Genomic DNA, 15,851 nt, shown 5'->3' on the forward strand with positions numbered 1-15,851 from the left:
TTTTTTAATAAAAAGACAAAAATTCTGAAGGATTACTATTCAATTTCATAATTGCAAAACTCATTTACATCCCTGCCTACCTTTATAAAAAGGGATGAAATACTGTCATTGACTGCTTACTATGAATTTCAATTAATTAAAGGTTGGGAAATTAAAAAGCATACCAGGAACACTCATCTCCTTCAAACTGAATGGAAATGTATATCTTAATGGTATAAAATGCCTTATAATGGAAGTGGTAATTCAGTTTTGACCACTACTTTTTTAATTGCCAAAGAGCTGCAGTAGTTGCTTAGCCTTAGGGAAACATGTCAACCTGGCTATACATTCTAATATGACTGATGTATTCAGATAACTATTATTTGTCAACAGTAATTATTAACAATGGATATATATTTCCATTCCTATAACAAAAGCAACTTGAGGATGTTTAAATATGTACCTTTGAGAGCTCCAAGATTGGAATACAAATAAAAATGTCTAAAACTGTGCCATGCCAGAGGACAACTTCTGCAACAGAAATTTAATTAAAGCAGTGTGCAGTCCCACCAGCAATATGAATGGTGGATCAGGGATCATTTTAGGAAGAAGAAACCAATATATTTTGGAGGTTGTCTTCATCAAGATGAAAAGCCACCAGTCTGGAATGGAGAATCCAAAAGATTGCTGCTTTTCTGCACCATCTGAATATCAACTCTTGTGATAACAGCTGCAAATTCCTCAGCAAGTGCAATTTTACAAGTGTACACACTTCAATCAGTTGAAATCTTTGTGACACAGAAGTTCAGAATAACTTTCCAGCAGTTTTGATCTCAAGGCTGTTGCTGATTACAAGCCAGGTTCTCATTGAAACAATTGATTCTGAAGGATACACCCCAGCAGTATAAAATTTCACTTCAAGGATTGCCTGGAGGAATGAAATTCCTATGTGTTGTATTTAATGCTTTCAGCCTTGAGACTGACTTGATTTGTCTTTAGCTATCGGGTTACCTGTAAAGAAAAAGAAAATCAGAAAATCAAAACTGTACATAGAGAATCTGCTTCCGAAGTACTGGAAACTGAGACTGAAATATAAAATCTCTGTCCAGCAATGCTCTTTCAATTGTTTTTAACAAAGTGAAAAACTCCCAATGGTATTAGATGGTATTACCCCCCAACTTAAATTGTGTGTTTAAGTGCTTTGTTAGAATTGTATTTGACAAGGAGAAACTGAAATGTGACTGTGCTTAAAAATATAACAAAAAATTTGAAGGTCACAAATTACCAACCCACAAAGGTCAAAAGCATTGGTTTCAAGGAAAAATGTCTGCATTCTGTTCATCTTGTCAGTGTGAAAACTTCTGCATGGTAATGTCTATGATTTTAAAACGTTAGCCTTGACTACAACAGTGACCAATACTGGAGATGTATTCTTCCATTCTTTGCACACCACTTTAAAAAAAAATCATAGAATCATAGAATCATTTAGGTTGGAAAAGGCAATGTCTTGTTAAGGGCTAAATGCATCTTAGCAAGTAATAATCACTTAGTGGAGAAGCAGGACAAAAAATAATACAAACATAAACAAGCAAGAGATATATCCTGTTATTCACAAGGTACAAAATAACTACCGAGGAGTTCACTTATAGTGGTTTCATCCAGCCTAACATGAAACAAGAGCAGAACAGAAAGACCACAGAGAAAGAGTGGGAGACAAAGCATTTCACAGTAATTGGACTTTCCCTGTGTCTGATTCAGATTTTAAACATTAAAAGAAAAAAAAAATCTGTCATATCAAAGAAACGTAACTTTGAGGAATATTTCTGCTGTGTCAGTGGATACAATTAATGATCATGTAACAATTTAATATCAAATTGTGTCAGGGGACCACATCCCAACTCTTGAGGAAAAACCCATTGGAATGGTCACAATAACACTTTATGACATCCAGTGGCATATGCTTTTCATTTTGATCACAGAAAGAAAGGTCATACTCCTTAATGATGAAACATTCTTTTTGCCCTCAGCAAAAATGTTTGCATACAACTCTTGTTGGCTCTGCAGAGCACAAGCATAGAGTAGAATATTAAAAAGACTGTTCAAGGAGTTCATTACTTCAGTTTGCCGTCTCTACCAATTTTTTTCTATGAACTGCACTTAGAAAGGCAATAATAAAATTGTGCATTGTGATTTTTGTGATACATGGGTTTGTTTATTAGACACTTTTGTTTGCTTTGTTCTTTGTGTTAGAAACAGCCTCATGTGGCCCCTTCTATAGCAGAAGATTGCCTGAAAAAATAATGGAAAATTAATTTAAAAGTCAGGCAACATATTTCTGTGCCCTGCACCAAAGCTCAAAAGGCTGACACAGCATCTTATTGTTATTTATTTTTTGCTTTATTGCAACAAGTCGGAATCCTATTTGTGGACCAAGCTGCCACCGAGCTACATAATGTAAGATACACATCTTCTGACCCTATCCGAAGGTGGACTTTCATTAGCCTCACTTGAGACATATATATGTATACATTAAAAAAAAACAAAACGTGTTAAATCAACTGATGCCAACTGATGCAACTGCACACTAGAGACAGGTCAACAGATGTGAGGCTTTCAAAGAGGTCATGCAGATGCAGGATCAAAGCTTCTTACTTTTCCACTGGAACACAGCTGAATTCCCTATTGTGCCTACAGACTCACAGAACAGACCTTTGCTATTAAAAAGAGAAGATGCCAGCTGACTTTTGAGGGACCAAGTTGATATGACCCAGTAATCTGCCCTTGCCACAAAGAAGGCTAATAGTATCCTGGGCCACATCAGCCAACCTATTGTCAGCAGGTCAAAGGAGGTGATCCTTCACCTCTGCTTAGTACTGCTGAAGCCACACCTGGAATGATGGGTTCAGTTTTGGCCTCCCCAGTACAAGACAGACATAGAGCTACTGATGAGAGTCCACTGAAGGGCTAATAAGACAATAAGGGACTGGAGAATATTCATATGAGGAAAGGCCGAGACAGCTGGGATGGTTCAGCCTGTAGAAGAGGAGGCTCAGGAAAGATCTCACCAATGTGTACAAATACCTGAAGGGAGAATACAAAGAAGAGGGAGCCAGGCTCTTTTCAGGTGGTACCCAGTGACAGGACAAGAGGCATTGAGCGCAAACTGAAACACAAGAGGCTTCCTTTCAGAAAACACTTTTCTTTTTTATTGTGAGGGTGACTAGGTACTGGTACAGGTTGCTCAGTTTCCCTCCTTGAAAATAATTAAATGCCATCTGGTCCTGGGCAACTGGCTCTAGGTGGCTCTGCTTGACCAGGAGGGTTGGACTTCCAGAGTTCCTTTCCAGCCATAACCATTTTGCGATTTCTTATTTCTGTTACATCCAGTTCTGCCAATGCATGGGCTAAGGTGATAAATGGCAGCTAGCAAGAAGAGTATTTTCACACATACATGACTGTTCTGTTACATATGAGTTTGGAAGTGCAAATGCATTCTCTTCAGTCACAAAGAAACCCAGTAAAATAATAATCTGCAGGCCTATCTCACCACTCCTCCCCCCCCATCTAACTCTACAATTGTGTGGTGGAAATATCCCTATAAAAGCAAAAAACACTGTTACATAGAATAAATACGTAATGTGAAGAAGAAAAAAAATTAGAGAGCCATTCAAGTCTCTGCTCTGTAACAGGTGGCTAATCATATACAAAGGTCATTTTGTTTATACAGACTGCACAGGAAGACAACTTGCATATTCCTAGTTTTTACGATTACACAACTGGAGTTTTTAACTGCTTTACCTTGCCAGAATTTTTATTATTGAGCCTGCCCTTTTTTTTTAATGGTGGGTTTGTGTTTGGTTTTTTTTTTTTCCTTCCTTTCATTTTTTTTCTGTTGACTTCCAGGTCACACAATCTACTCTGAGTAAGACACACATGGTCCACATCAGCCTCTTTGTAAGAAGGTAATACTTGTTATGGGCAAGCACAGCCCAGACATTAACATTAATGGAAGTTATACAGCCATACACATTAGGGAATGAATAGACCTCTTGGATGATAAAGGCAGTTTCATAAAGAAGCAATGACATTTTAGCTAATAGCTAGTAATGGTATTCCCAGAAACGTTTAATTTTGGATACAGTAAAAGCTGTTTTGTTTGAGTAACTGGGAAGCAAGTTATTGTGACAAAGGTCTTTATAGGAAAAGGGGGACTGATAGCAGTCTCTGTCTAGTCTTTAAAATTCTAAGAGAGCAGTAACACACTGAATGGGTGCAAATCAAGTCTAATAAATTTTTCAATTAATAATTAATATATATGGAAAATTAACTTTGCTGCTGCTTAACAACACAAGTGAAAAAAGGACATAAAACCTTTAGCATCTTAGGTGTTGATATGAATTAATTTGTTCATTCTGGGAACATAATTACTCCCTTTATTCTAATATATTTTTTTCACATGGTTGTTATATCATAAATACAATGCATTAGACTCTCTTCATTTTCTTGTACTAAATGTGCAATTAAAGTACAATCATTCCACATTTGCAGACTTTTTAATTCAAATTAGTGAGTGGCTGTTTTAAATTGGCTGTAATTGTGTATGAACTCACTTGGTTTATTTTAAAACAACAATACATAATTAAATGTAACTGAAATTTTCAGCCTGTCTTCTGTTCACAATGTTTGAAACAGGTAGAGCATTTTTGCCAGGGCAACCCAGAATGGACCAAAAATGAAAAGACCTTAAAGGCAGCACATTAGAAAAGCTATCAGCTCCAGAGATTTTCTGGACAGCCTCCATTCCAGTGCTGCTGAAAATGGGTGAAAAACATCCTCACTTGTGAAATCCCCACAACTAATGAATACAGCTGATAATACTACCTATTCTGTAAGAGTGGATTCCCAGTAAAAACCCAGCCTGGTATTTTTCTTCAAGACTTCTTTCTGCCTTATAAGAGGACGGAAGAAAAGTCAAGATTATAGGATGTAAAGAATGGCTGAGCAAATATTGCCTGAATAATAAAGTACTCTTCCTTACTTTCATGCACCTAATCATCAATGTTACAGGATCACAATTAGGTATAGTACAAGTCTTCTGTTTCTTCAGAGAAACGAAAGTATTACTAATTAGTTGTAACTACAGAATGATTTATACATCCAAATGAGGCACATAAGTAATTATTATTTAATAATGTTAGAAGAAAATAGGTAACAATATATCATATATTGAAATAAGCATGTACTGGAACATTTCATAGTGCAAATTTGTATATTACTATTTTTTTTTGACTGGCAGCTCTTTCAATTTTTTCTATGTCTATCACCAGTCATACACAAATCCATATTAAAAACAGACTCTCTAGTTTGCAAAGTCAGGCACTTTAAAGTTAGCAACTTGCCTTTCTATGCCTGGCCTTGCAACTCCAATTCTCGCTCTTTTCCATTGTGCACAGAAAAAAGCAGAACTTAGTAGGGGAGGAAAGCTTGAGGGAAGCCTATTATAATGTCGTAAGGACTACATATCAATGCAAATGCAGAAAGGGGCAAATTTTTAAGCCAGAATTTCTTCCCTCCACAGATGATTCAGCAGTATGGTGGACCCTCTGTTCCATGTTTTCACCAAAGAATACAAATAAACACAAGAAAGAGAAAGAAACTAATACTGGGAGCGTTCTCTCTAATTAGAACAGTTCCACCAACTGTACAGTACTCTGTGTGTGGTCACAGCCTGAATGTTGTCTGAGCATAGTCAAGAATCAAGCTATCTTCTTTCTCTTTTTTTCCTGAGATACATAAGACAAAGAAAGGAAATACATTTTTTTTAGAGCAATTAATAGCTCACCCTGAAATAAGTGGAACTCCATGAGACAAAGAAAAGCCATCTTGACACCTCTAGCACTCTTGTAAAATATTAGAGGCCTGTGAGGAACAAAAATGGCATGCAGATTTCTAGGAAAAATAAAAAGGGTCTCACAAATAAACATAATGACCAACATGATAAGCTAAATACAGCGAATGCTACAACAATACCTCCAATAAATACTTGAAGTAAGAGGCCTAAGAAATGGCTTGAAGAAATGCCTGGCTACAGATTGTTGTCCAAGACATGGAGGTGAGACAGAGATCTTGTACCATGACAATACTTATTTGTATGCAGTATATTTCCATCCATTTTGTGTCCTTATTTTTGTATTCTTTCTTATATTGTATGTAAATAGATCACATAAAAAAAATAATAAAACATGGTCTTCAAAGTGATGCTTTAGCAAACCTTTCCTAATAAGGAATGGACTTGAAAAGGGCTATATAAGTCATATTTTTCCATGACATAACTGTTTTGGTAATGAAAACTTAAGGCAACTATTACAATGTAGAAACAGAAGGGCCCATAGAACCAGAAACAAACATCTCCCAGTGCATTTTTTCCACTTCTGCCCTGTGCAAATGAAGTTAACTTTGGAAATTAATCTTTTGAACAGATGGAAGCACAGTATTTCCTAAAACTTCAAAATCCACTGTGTGGATGCATGCACATCATTCATATGTGGCTTATGAAAAAAAGCAGAGGACACTTTGCATTGCCATTTCTGCATGTTTATTCACTGAAGCCATTCAACTTGTATGCTTGGAAGATGCTGCTTTTGTAATACTATTACCTCATACCAGTGTTACTCAAAAGTACCTTGCAAACACTAACAAAGGGCAATTAACAAAGGGCCACAATTTCTTCACAACTTGAGAATCCTGTAATTTATTTTCTAGAGAAGTAGGAAAGATGGACAGAAAAAGCCATTAAGGATCTTTTTTGCAATAGGGCTCCTCTATAGATATGCACCTCACAGTACATAGGTGTGGATTTGGAGATTTATGCTAGAGAACCAGGTTTGGGGGGGCACAAGGAACCATTTCAAAAGTCTGAGAAATGTTAAGGTGTTTAAACCATATTTCAAGGGTCTGCTTGATAAAATAATGGCAGCAGAGAACTGAAACAGGCCCTTGTTTCAGTATCACCGACTGCTATTTGACTTTGGCTAAAGACAAAAGGCAAAATTGGAGTGATTTTTGAGCAGTCTGGAAAACAAATATTTAATGATAACCATATGAATTCATTTACATTCAGAGATGGTTACATACTGATAGACATTTTTTCAAATCTTCAAATGTTTCATTCCAACTCATAAAACTTTGGCCCTACCTAATTTTTGATATCAAGAGCCAAGAGCTTTAAATTTTTCCCTTAACTCTATTTTAGGAAATTCAGTAACAAAAGTGTTAGTCTAAACACGTTCCCAAGCCTGTAATGGAGCAATTTAGAAGTCTAGATCCTCAGGTCTGTTCTTCAGCAAATGTCTCTAGCTCGTTTTATTCATCACACAGGACATTCCCCAGAACACTTTAAATGGCTCAAAAGTTTCCCGTGTCTTTGATAACCACCAGACTCTAAAGCTTTGAAATCTTTCATATTTTTATTGCACTCTGACTAATCAGAATTACATTTGTGATCATTCTTGTGCTTAGGACCTTCCATTAGAAAGAAAGAAACACATTGAAAACTCATTGCACACAAAGCCATTAAGAGTATAATTCTGTATTTCTTGTTTTCCCACCACTCTTAATCATTTCATCAGGAGATCTTCAGTGTTAAAGTGAAGACCTAGATAATCAGTGTTAAAAACTGTAATTAAAACTAAAAGGCTTTGGAAACCTTTCATATGTAAATTGAGCTTTCCACTTGCTCAAAATAATCTTAAAGTTAGGACTAGAAAAAACAGGCAAAGGAAAAATATTTTAGAGTATGGCATAGGTTCCTGAAAATGGCAGAATTCTTAATCTTAAATGTGTTTTTAAGATCAAACAGACAACATCTAGCATATCATAGGAATATAGTGGAAATACCCCTTTCCCAAGTTTTTCTGAACTTTAAGTAGTCCAGTGTTGGATGCTGAACTTACAACTAGAAAGCAACACCTAACAGAATGTATCAAGATATTCTTTTCTAAGTGCTGTTCTCTTTTCTAGAGCATCTCTTGCTTTCCCATGACAATGAGTAACTTAAGTTCAATGACTGAATCTACCTTTGAAAAGAGAGTGAGTGTCTTCCCCAGAAGCAACTGGCTGATGCACCCAGGCTGCTCTAGGAGAGCAATGCAGAGTCTCTCCAACCACCCTCCTGAAACTCTGCCCAAATAAGCCATGATTCCTGGGCATCTGCAGCAAACGAAGCAACTACATTGAAGATTAAGGTACAACAATTCCTGTTAATACTGTGTAAACCTGTATTTGTACACACCTGCTGCTCTGTGAGTAATAAACCAGGGCTGGAACACATTTTCTGGAGTGGTTTGACTCTTTATTCCTCAACGAACGTTCTGGCCCTTCCTTAGAATCCGACCAAGACTAGGATTCATCACAACTAGTGCTCCAACGTGGAGCCAGAATATTTTGTGTGTGTGGAAAAATCAAAAATTGTCATCAGGCACAGCAGAAATCTCCTTTCTCTACTTCTCCATTCGGACTTGAGGAGTTTTACACGTTTGCCTAAGAAACAAACACATGTCAAGTACTACACCATTATGGAATTAGTTACAGAAAACAAAACTGGGATAGATGGAACTTTCTTTAACTGACAAGGAAAAGTACAAAGTGACAGGAAAAAACATATTTCAGAATCAAAGCAAATTCTCTTAGAAAAAGAGGATGGTCTCAAAACACCCCCAGCAACAACAGTAACCCCAAAGGAAAAGGTTTAAACATACTCAAATTCAACCTCATTGATTCGTCACCAAAAAGCAATAGAAACTGATAGATAACACTCATTTTTGCAAGTATAACAGAATTCTTTAACTATGAGAAAACACTAATTGAAAATTTCCTTTATAATAAGCCCATGGACAGATCGGTGGTACAAAAAAGAGCCGTGAAGTCAGAATACAATTCCTTCTAAATTAAATATTTGAGTGTGTTCTTCCCACATACATTTAAAGAAAAAAAGAATAAATCAAAAGTTTAAGGTTTGAAAACTGAGCATTCTGAGAACTCTACTTACTGTCATTTCTAGGATTTGTAGGTTACAGGAAACACCATAAAATAACAAATGAAACATTGTAAAAGATAATTTCCATTTTGACAGTGGACTCCTTATGTAGATATTTGAGGTAGTTTTTGAACATGTTGATAACGATTGCTTCCATAAAGGGTTCCATAGCACCTCAAAAGATCACTTAGATTTCTTAGAATAATGTTTACAGAGAGATTATTATTTTCCTTTTTTTTTCTGTAGGCTTTTTAATTTAAATATCATGCTGCACATCATTAGAAACATACATTACAAGATTCAACTCATAACTTTGGTAACTTGTGTCTTTAATAAAATCTCTACACTTTTAAATAATATGAAACAAATTAATATGACTCTGTACTAATAATTCATTGAACTTGCTAGTTTACAAAATAAAATTAATTGGTACAACTCACTGGAACAATTACCATAGTGTATATCTGATGAAGACATATGACAGGTCAAGGTTAATAGTCTTCCAAATTTACTTAATATTCTCTTCCAAATAATAATGCCTCTACAATGCACATACCTAAACCTCCCCAGTGTTTCTGTAACTTAGCAGAGAAAGTAAGTTTAAAGTAGAATTGTTTTAACTTAACAATTTTTTTCATTTTCAGACAACAGTTTTACTTTAAAGAAGACTTAAACCTTATTTTAATTTCTGTAACAGATAATAATTGTAGGAATTCAGACAAGGATATATCCTGTTGAGGTTTTTGTGGTGGTCACAATTCCATAGTGGGACTGCAGCATGGTGGCATATACGACTGTAAGACAATTAATTAAATAAATGTAATTTTCTTATTGTTTATACCACTTATTTCATCTACTCATCTCAAATGGGAAATAAAAACAAACTCTTTCCTTTTTACAGTTGAGGAAACTGAAGTATAATAAAGAGTCCTGCTACCCTTACAACTCTGAGAAAGTAAATGGAGAAGGAGGGATGGGAACAGAGTCTGTCTTTGGCCTTACCTGACCTCACCTACCTACAGAAAAGTCTACTGTTGTTCTTGATTGGAAAGGAAAACCTGTAACAAGCAGTTGCCTGTCTTTAATATTCTAAAAATAAATTAAAAAAAAAAAAAATCCAGCTTTGTTTTAAAACCAGGTTATGGTTCTAAATTGCATTGTAGGTATGAAATATTCTCATCTTTTAACATATTTTTCCTGAAACTGGGCAAGACTGAACTTCAAACTCTCCCTACTGAAAAATCAGGTAGTCTAAATTCAACACATATGATATCTTTTTCTTCCTCAGATGTTTATGGCAAGTTATTTTTTATGGGATTTTGAATGGAGAGAACAAGCTATTTGGATGAGATCAAAATAGAAATGTAAACTATTTCCTTACCTGTAATTTTATGTTCTCTATGAGGGTACCTGCTGCTCTGTTAGTGAAGTACTCATGTGTTTTCTGCCTTTGTCCCAAGCTTCAGAGATTCCTCTGGTGATTTTTCCCCACTTGCTTACCCGCTTCCACTGCTGGCACTTTGAGGTAGTGCACTCACATTTCGCTCCAGGAATACTGCCACAGCTGAGGGAATATAAGACAACTGAAAAACAAGTTAGAAAACAGCAGAGCAATATCCAGGCGGGGGGGGGGGGGGAAATGCTTAAAAACAATAAGTCAGTCATCAGCATTGAAACCCTTTCATCATTTTCCTCTGTCTTTCCATCCATATAGAATCTCCACATGAAGAAAAGACTTCCCCATCCTTGGAGGAATTTTAGCCAAAGTGCTGGGTGCTGACAGAGTAGTGGGTACCCATTCAGAGAATATAAAATTATTTTCAGGGAATCTAATTTTAACTTTCTCCAGTCTGAGTACCCAGCACACCATCACTGTAATACAGATAAGAAACAGAAGACAGGTGGCAGATTTGGAGGATCTCAGAAAAATTCCTGTCACCCTGTATCAAGTATGAATAGAACTGGGGAAAGAGAAGATTCAAGGGCTTTTCACCTAAAAACTGTCACAGATGAACAATTAGAAGGACTTTTGCCCAAGAAAAAATGCATAAAGTCTGTTTCACTAGGAAGCAGTAAGAATATGGTTGTTGATTCCCAACTAAGTTGTCATCTTGGTCATCAGAGAAAAAGAAGGGAACAGAGCAACCGCTACTCTCAACTTAATAAGTAAATAGATTAAGCAAAACACAGAGAGCATATCCACCATCCATGCTTGAAGTTGTGTGTAGAGGACAAAATTTAACTGTCATTTTCTTCCATTTTTACGTGTAACGGTCACAAATTCCCATGGCATACTTGGAAGAAGATTCCATAACACACTGGTATTAATTCCAGAAAATGATGGTTTGATGCTTTTCTCTGGCATTTGCCCTGAACACATGATAAAATGACATGTTATTAGGAACATTCCTGAACTGATTAGAAATGTCTTCTTCCTTGAGTATTATGGAGATTTCCAGGTGGAAGTTACAATTTCCTACAACTCCTCTGTACTGGGGTTCATCTTGATACTATTTTTCCAATTCACAGTAGACAGAAAAGCTGGATTCTGTCAAAGGGGAAAATGAACTGTAGAAATTTAACTACGAACCTGCTTTTTTATTCAATTTAACTTGTCTTTCTTAAAGAACCTGGCTGGTTGTCTTCACACTCGCATCTTCTCATTGTGTTCAGTTTTGGGCCCCTCAGTTCAGGAAGGACAGGGAACTGTTTGAAAGAGTCCAGTGCAGAGCCACAAAGATGATTAAGGGAGTGGAGCATCTCCCTTATGAGGAAAGGCTGAGGGAGCTGGGTCTCTTTAGCTTGGAGAAGAGGAGACTGAGTGGTGACCTCATTAATGTTTATAAATATATAAAGGGCGAGTGTCAGGAGGTTGGAGCTAGGCTCTTGCCCATGATGTTCAATGATAGGGCAAGGGGCAAAGGGTACAAGCTGGAACATAAGAGGTTCCACAGAATCATAAGGAAAAACCTTTTCACTGTGAGGGTGACAGAGCACTGGAACAGGCTTCCCAGAAGGGATGTGGAGTCTCCTTCTCTGGAGAATTTCAAAACCCACCTGCACACGTTCCTATGTGACCTACTTTAGGTCATCCTGCTCTGGCAGGGGGGTTGCACTAGATGATCTTTCGAGGTCCTTTCTAGCCCTTAACATTCTGTGATTCTGTGACTAGTAAGTGACACAAGACAAGGTATATATGAAAGAATCAGAGTAGCTAATCACAATTAGACATTGGTACTCTAAAATTTGAAGTAATGAAGGAAAGAACAAAACGCTCTAGAGAGGTTGTTGACATCAAACTTGCTGGTGGTTCTGGTGGTTTATTGAACGACCCTCCAAAAAGACATTGGCTTTGCAAGTAATCAGCTTCAAATTTCCCACATTGCATTCTAGGAGAAAGTTTCCCAATCAGAATAATGTCTTGAATACGATAAATTTGCTATGCTCTTATTTTCCAAGGTCACTGAAAGGAGACAGGACAGAGAGATCTCAGAATTCTAGAACAACAATTTTGATTTTTCAATGAATTTGCCTGAATTGGTAATAGCAAAAGCAGACATAAAGTCCTTTGGTCTAATTTTGGCAGGAACATGCTCCTGAGACACAAAGCTTAAATTCAAGATGAAGGAACAAGCTGTTGTTCTGGGTGGCATAAATAAACTATTTTGTGGCATTCTTGAACCTGAAGAAGCAAAGCTGGTTTGGACTTCTTAAAATATGGAGCTCCATTACAATTCTCAAATCCTCTATTACTACTAAAGTTATAGATACATGTTGGTTAGACAAAATCCATTGTTTCCTTGAGATCATATCTGTCTTCATAAACTGGAGACACACTTGCATTCACTCCTAGTTTTAGAGATCTTGCCAATATAGTTCTACAGGTCATATTATGCAAATAAGTCATGGTGACCTGAGTATTTTGCAGCTTCATCCAGCATCTCCACTTCAGAGCTTTATGACATTTCTTAATGCAGATATGGAGGTGGATAAATGGTTCCTGAGAAGGAATCGTCTGTATATGCTTATAATGCAGTAGAAGAATGCTCTAAGTCCATTTAATAGAACATATTAAGTCCTTTGGAGTCTGTTCTCCATACAGTACAGCAGTAGTGTCTTTCCTAAGATGAACCTGGTGTTCACCAAGGTGGAAGAAGGTGTAAAACTTACAAGCTCTTAAAAAAAAAATGAACAGTCTTCAAACTCTTATGGAAATTAATTTTATGTTGGTTCTCTTCTTTTTTAATTTATTCCTGGACATCAATCTTCCACTAACTCTTGACTGTGATACACTTTTTCTTCATTTTGAACTGTTCTCCAGTAGGACAGGACTATTTTCATTATTCCTTGGAGAAATAAGTAGGATTTACTGCCATGCTTACTTTGCTCTGTGAGGGAATAATATGAGTAATCTGATTTCAACTGGTTTGAGAGTTGTTCACCCCTCCAATGGTGACTGTGCACAATGCTCTGTATGACTGACTTTCTCCACTTGATACTGATTATCCACTTCCCATTTCCTCTGTTAGAAGGCAGAAAAGCCAAGTTGTGACAGGGCAGTAACTCTGAAGTTTTTTTATAAGCAGACCTAATGAGTAAGGCAATACCTCAAGAAAATGATGGGATTTTTGAGAAATGAAAGTAATACCTTTTGGACACTTGGGCACCACTTTTCCTTTCCCTCATATCAGTTCCAAAACTAAACAGTGATGCACAGTTTGTGAGGACTATGTCAAATAACCATAGAAAGAAGGAAGAGTTCTGCCTACAGCTGTTTAGGTAGTAGGTAAGTGAGGTTTCAGAACACTCCAATCCATCTGACCTGAAATGTATTATTTCTGATTTGCAAAAATGATCCAAAGGAGCCCTTATAGACTGCAAAGGAGGGTGAGACAGGGAAGAAGCACTAGTTTTAGAGCACGCCAGTATGATTCACATGATACAGGCATTTGAATATCTTCTTCCTGTATCATAACTTACGAGGCAATAGACGCTGACAAAGGTTTTTCAGGAAGACAAAAAGGGCTGCTAGATATTCAAAGAGCCTTTCTTGCACAGCTGTGAAAGGGCAAAAAGACTGGCAGAATGGAGCTGCAAACGAGAGTGAAAACATCTTTGATTCAGTGTCAGGACTTTTCCACTTCAAGGAGAAGTGGAGAAAACCAGTAATTTACACATAGCCTTCAGAACTCATTCTTATTTTCATCACAGAAGTAGAAAATTATTCTTTAGACATGAGGTCAGTATCTCAAACATGCCAGCAAAGGACAAACTGGGGAAAAAGGAAAAGAAAGAAAAATAAATCACAAGCTGAATCTTTTGGGACAAAGGCAGAAAACCTCTTGGCTGGACTGATGGAGTGGAGGATTCCCACGTGGAAGAAAGTAATGCTTGCAAAAATAACTGATTAGTTAATTGATGACATGCAACCGAAAGCCATTTGCACTTTTCTTTAAATATTGCAGAAATATTTTCCTTTGATTTCAGAGTAATTCTGTCAATGTCTACAGAAGCTAAACCAATGCTTTTCAGTGGATGTTAGCTGCAGTCTTACCTTAGGAAAAAATATTCCTTCATAAAAACGTCCAAAACACAGCATATATTACTTACATTCTGCGTGTATTGTTAAGGGATTGCAAAAGATTTCATTTCTCATGATCTGTACAGTGTTCTACTCACAAAAAAAAAAAAAAAAAAAAATTAGAGCAACCCTTCTGAATAGCTAGAGACAAGACTCAATGTATTCAGAAGGAGATGCAGCAAGGGACTGAAAAAAAAAAATAAGGAAAAAATGCAAACCTTCTAGGGAAAAACTGCTAATAAAAAAAAAAAATTAAAACTATTCTGGTTATAGAAATTTTTTTCATTCAAGTACATTTGAAAATGTCTTAGGAGTTTGCATTATCTTCACCTGCCCAACAAGTTTTACTGACTTTTCAGTCTAATATTTTGTTTAAAACATTTCACACCACAACACTTCTTAATCCTTTTCATCATAATTTGTGTTCACTGAGTATTTTTAACTACATTTGCCTTTGGGGAAAGACTACGATTTGTCTAGATTTCTATGACCTACAAATGAACATCATCAAACTGTAGGCTTTAACGCATGTCAGATATAGACTTGCAACAGGAACCTTTTCATAGGGTAGAACTAAGCATGCCAACTTCACATTGAAGAAATAAATTGGGCATCTAGCACCTATTTTTAAGAAAAGCAGTAAATCTCATAGCCCTGAATACTGATAAGTCCTTGTAATATGTGTTGGCTGAAATGTTATTTTCATCAAAATGTCCAAGTGTCCCAAAAGATTAGTGTTTAGGTGCCCTACGAAAATCTAGAACTTCAATATGAAAGAATTGTAACTCTAGATCAAAGCAGTAATTACTAATACAAAAAGTTACCCTGACCCCAGAAAATGTGACCCCATTTACATTAGCAACTCACTTACCCCCTGAAACTTCTAGATATCTTTAGGAAAATGTGTACATACCACTTATTGCTCTTTTTAATGACAGATTTGATACAGTGGGTCTCTGAGTGAGCAATGAGAAACATGCTGAGACAGCTGCAAATTTCTCCTAGTGACAGATTAGCCAAAGGCATGGAAAGAGATACCATAGCAACAAAGAGGCTGTCACAAGTGCAATCACTCCTTTCCATGGGTAATATTTTGCTACAGCCTGTGCACTTACATTGTAATCACATCCTTTTTATGAACCACAAGGTATTGCTGCTTGCTCTATGCATGTGTACTATTCCTATAAATCTTCACCTGAAATTAAGATAGAAGGTGAGGAGTCTACAGACAGAGGTTCTGAAGTGAGGCAGGGGAAC

The 15,851-nt window shown here is 36.6% G+C and overlaps 1 protein-coding gene across 1 annotated transcript in view; it reads right to left on the reverse strand.

Annotated features, from left to right (window-relative positions):
- Positions 1–616: 616 nt before the first annotated feature.
- FAM19A2 (family with sequence similarity 19 (chemokine (C-C motif)-like), member A2) overlaps positions 617–15,851 on the reverse strand; it is a 51,229-nt gene continuing 35,994 nt past the window's right edge. The window contains exons 4-5 of the mRNA XM_008938660.1: positions 8,270–8,517; positions 617–990 (exon numbers count right to left, since the gene is read on the reverse strand). Coding sequence (XP_008936908.1) covers positions 8,506–8,517 — 12 coding nt within the window. The 3' untranslated portion in view covers positions 617–990; positions 8,270–8,505. The remainder of the gene's footprint in view (positions 991–8,269; positions 8,518–15,851) is intronic.

Source organism: Merops nubicus, unplaced genomic scaffold (assembly GCF_000691845.1).
Source record: "Merops nubicus isolate BGI_N331 unplaced genomic scaffold, ASM69184v1 scaffold3884, whole genome shotgun sequence".
Lineage (NCBI taxonomy): Eukaryota > Metazoa > Chordata > Aves > Coraciiformes > Meropidae > Merops > Merops nubicus.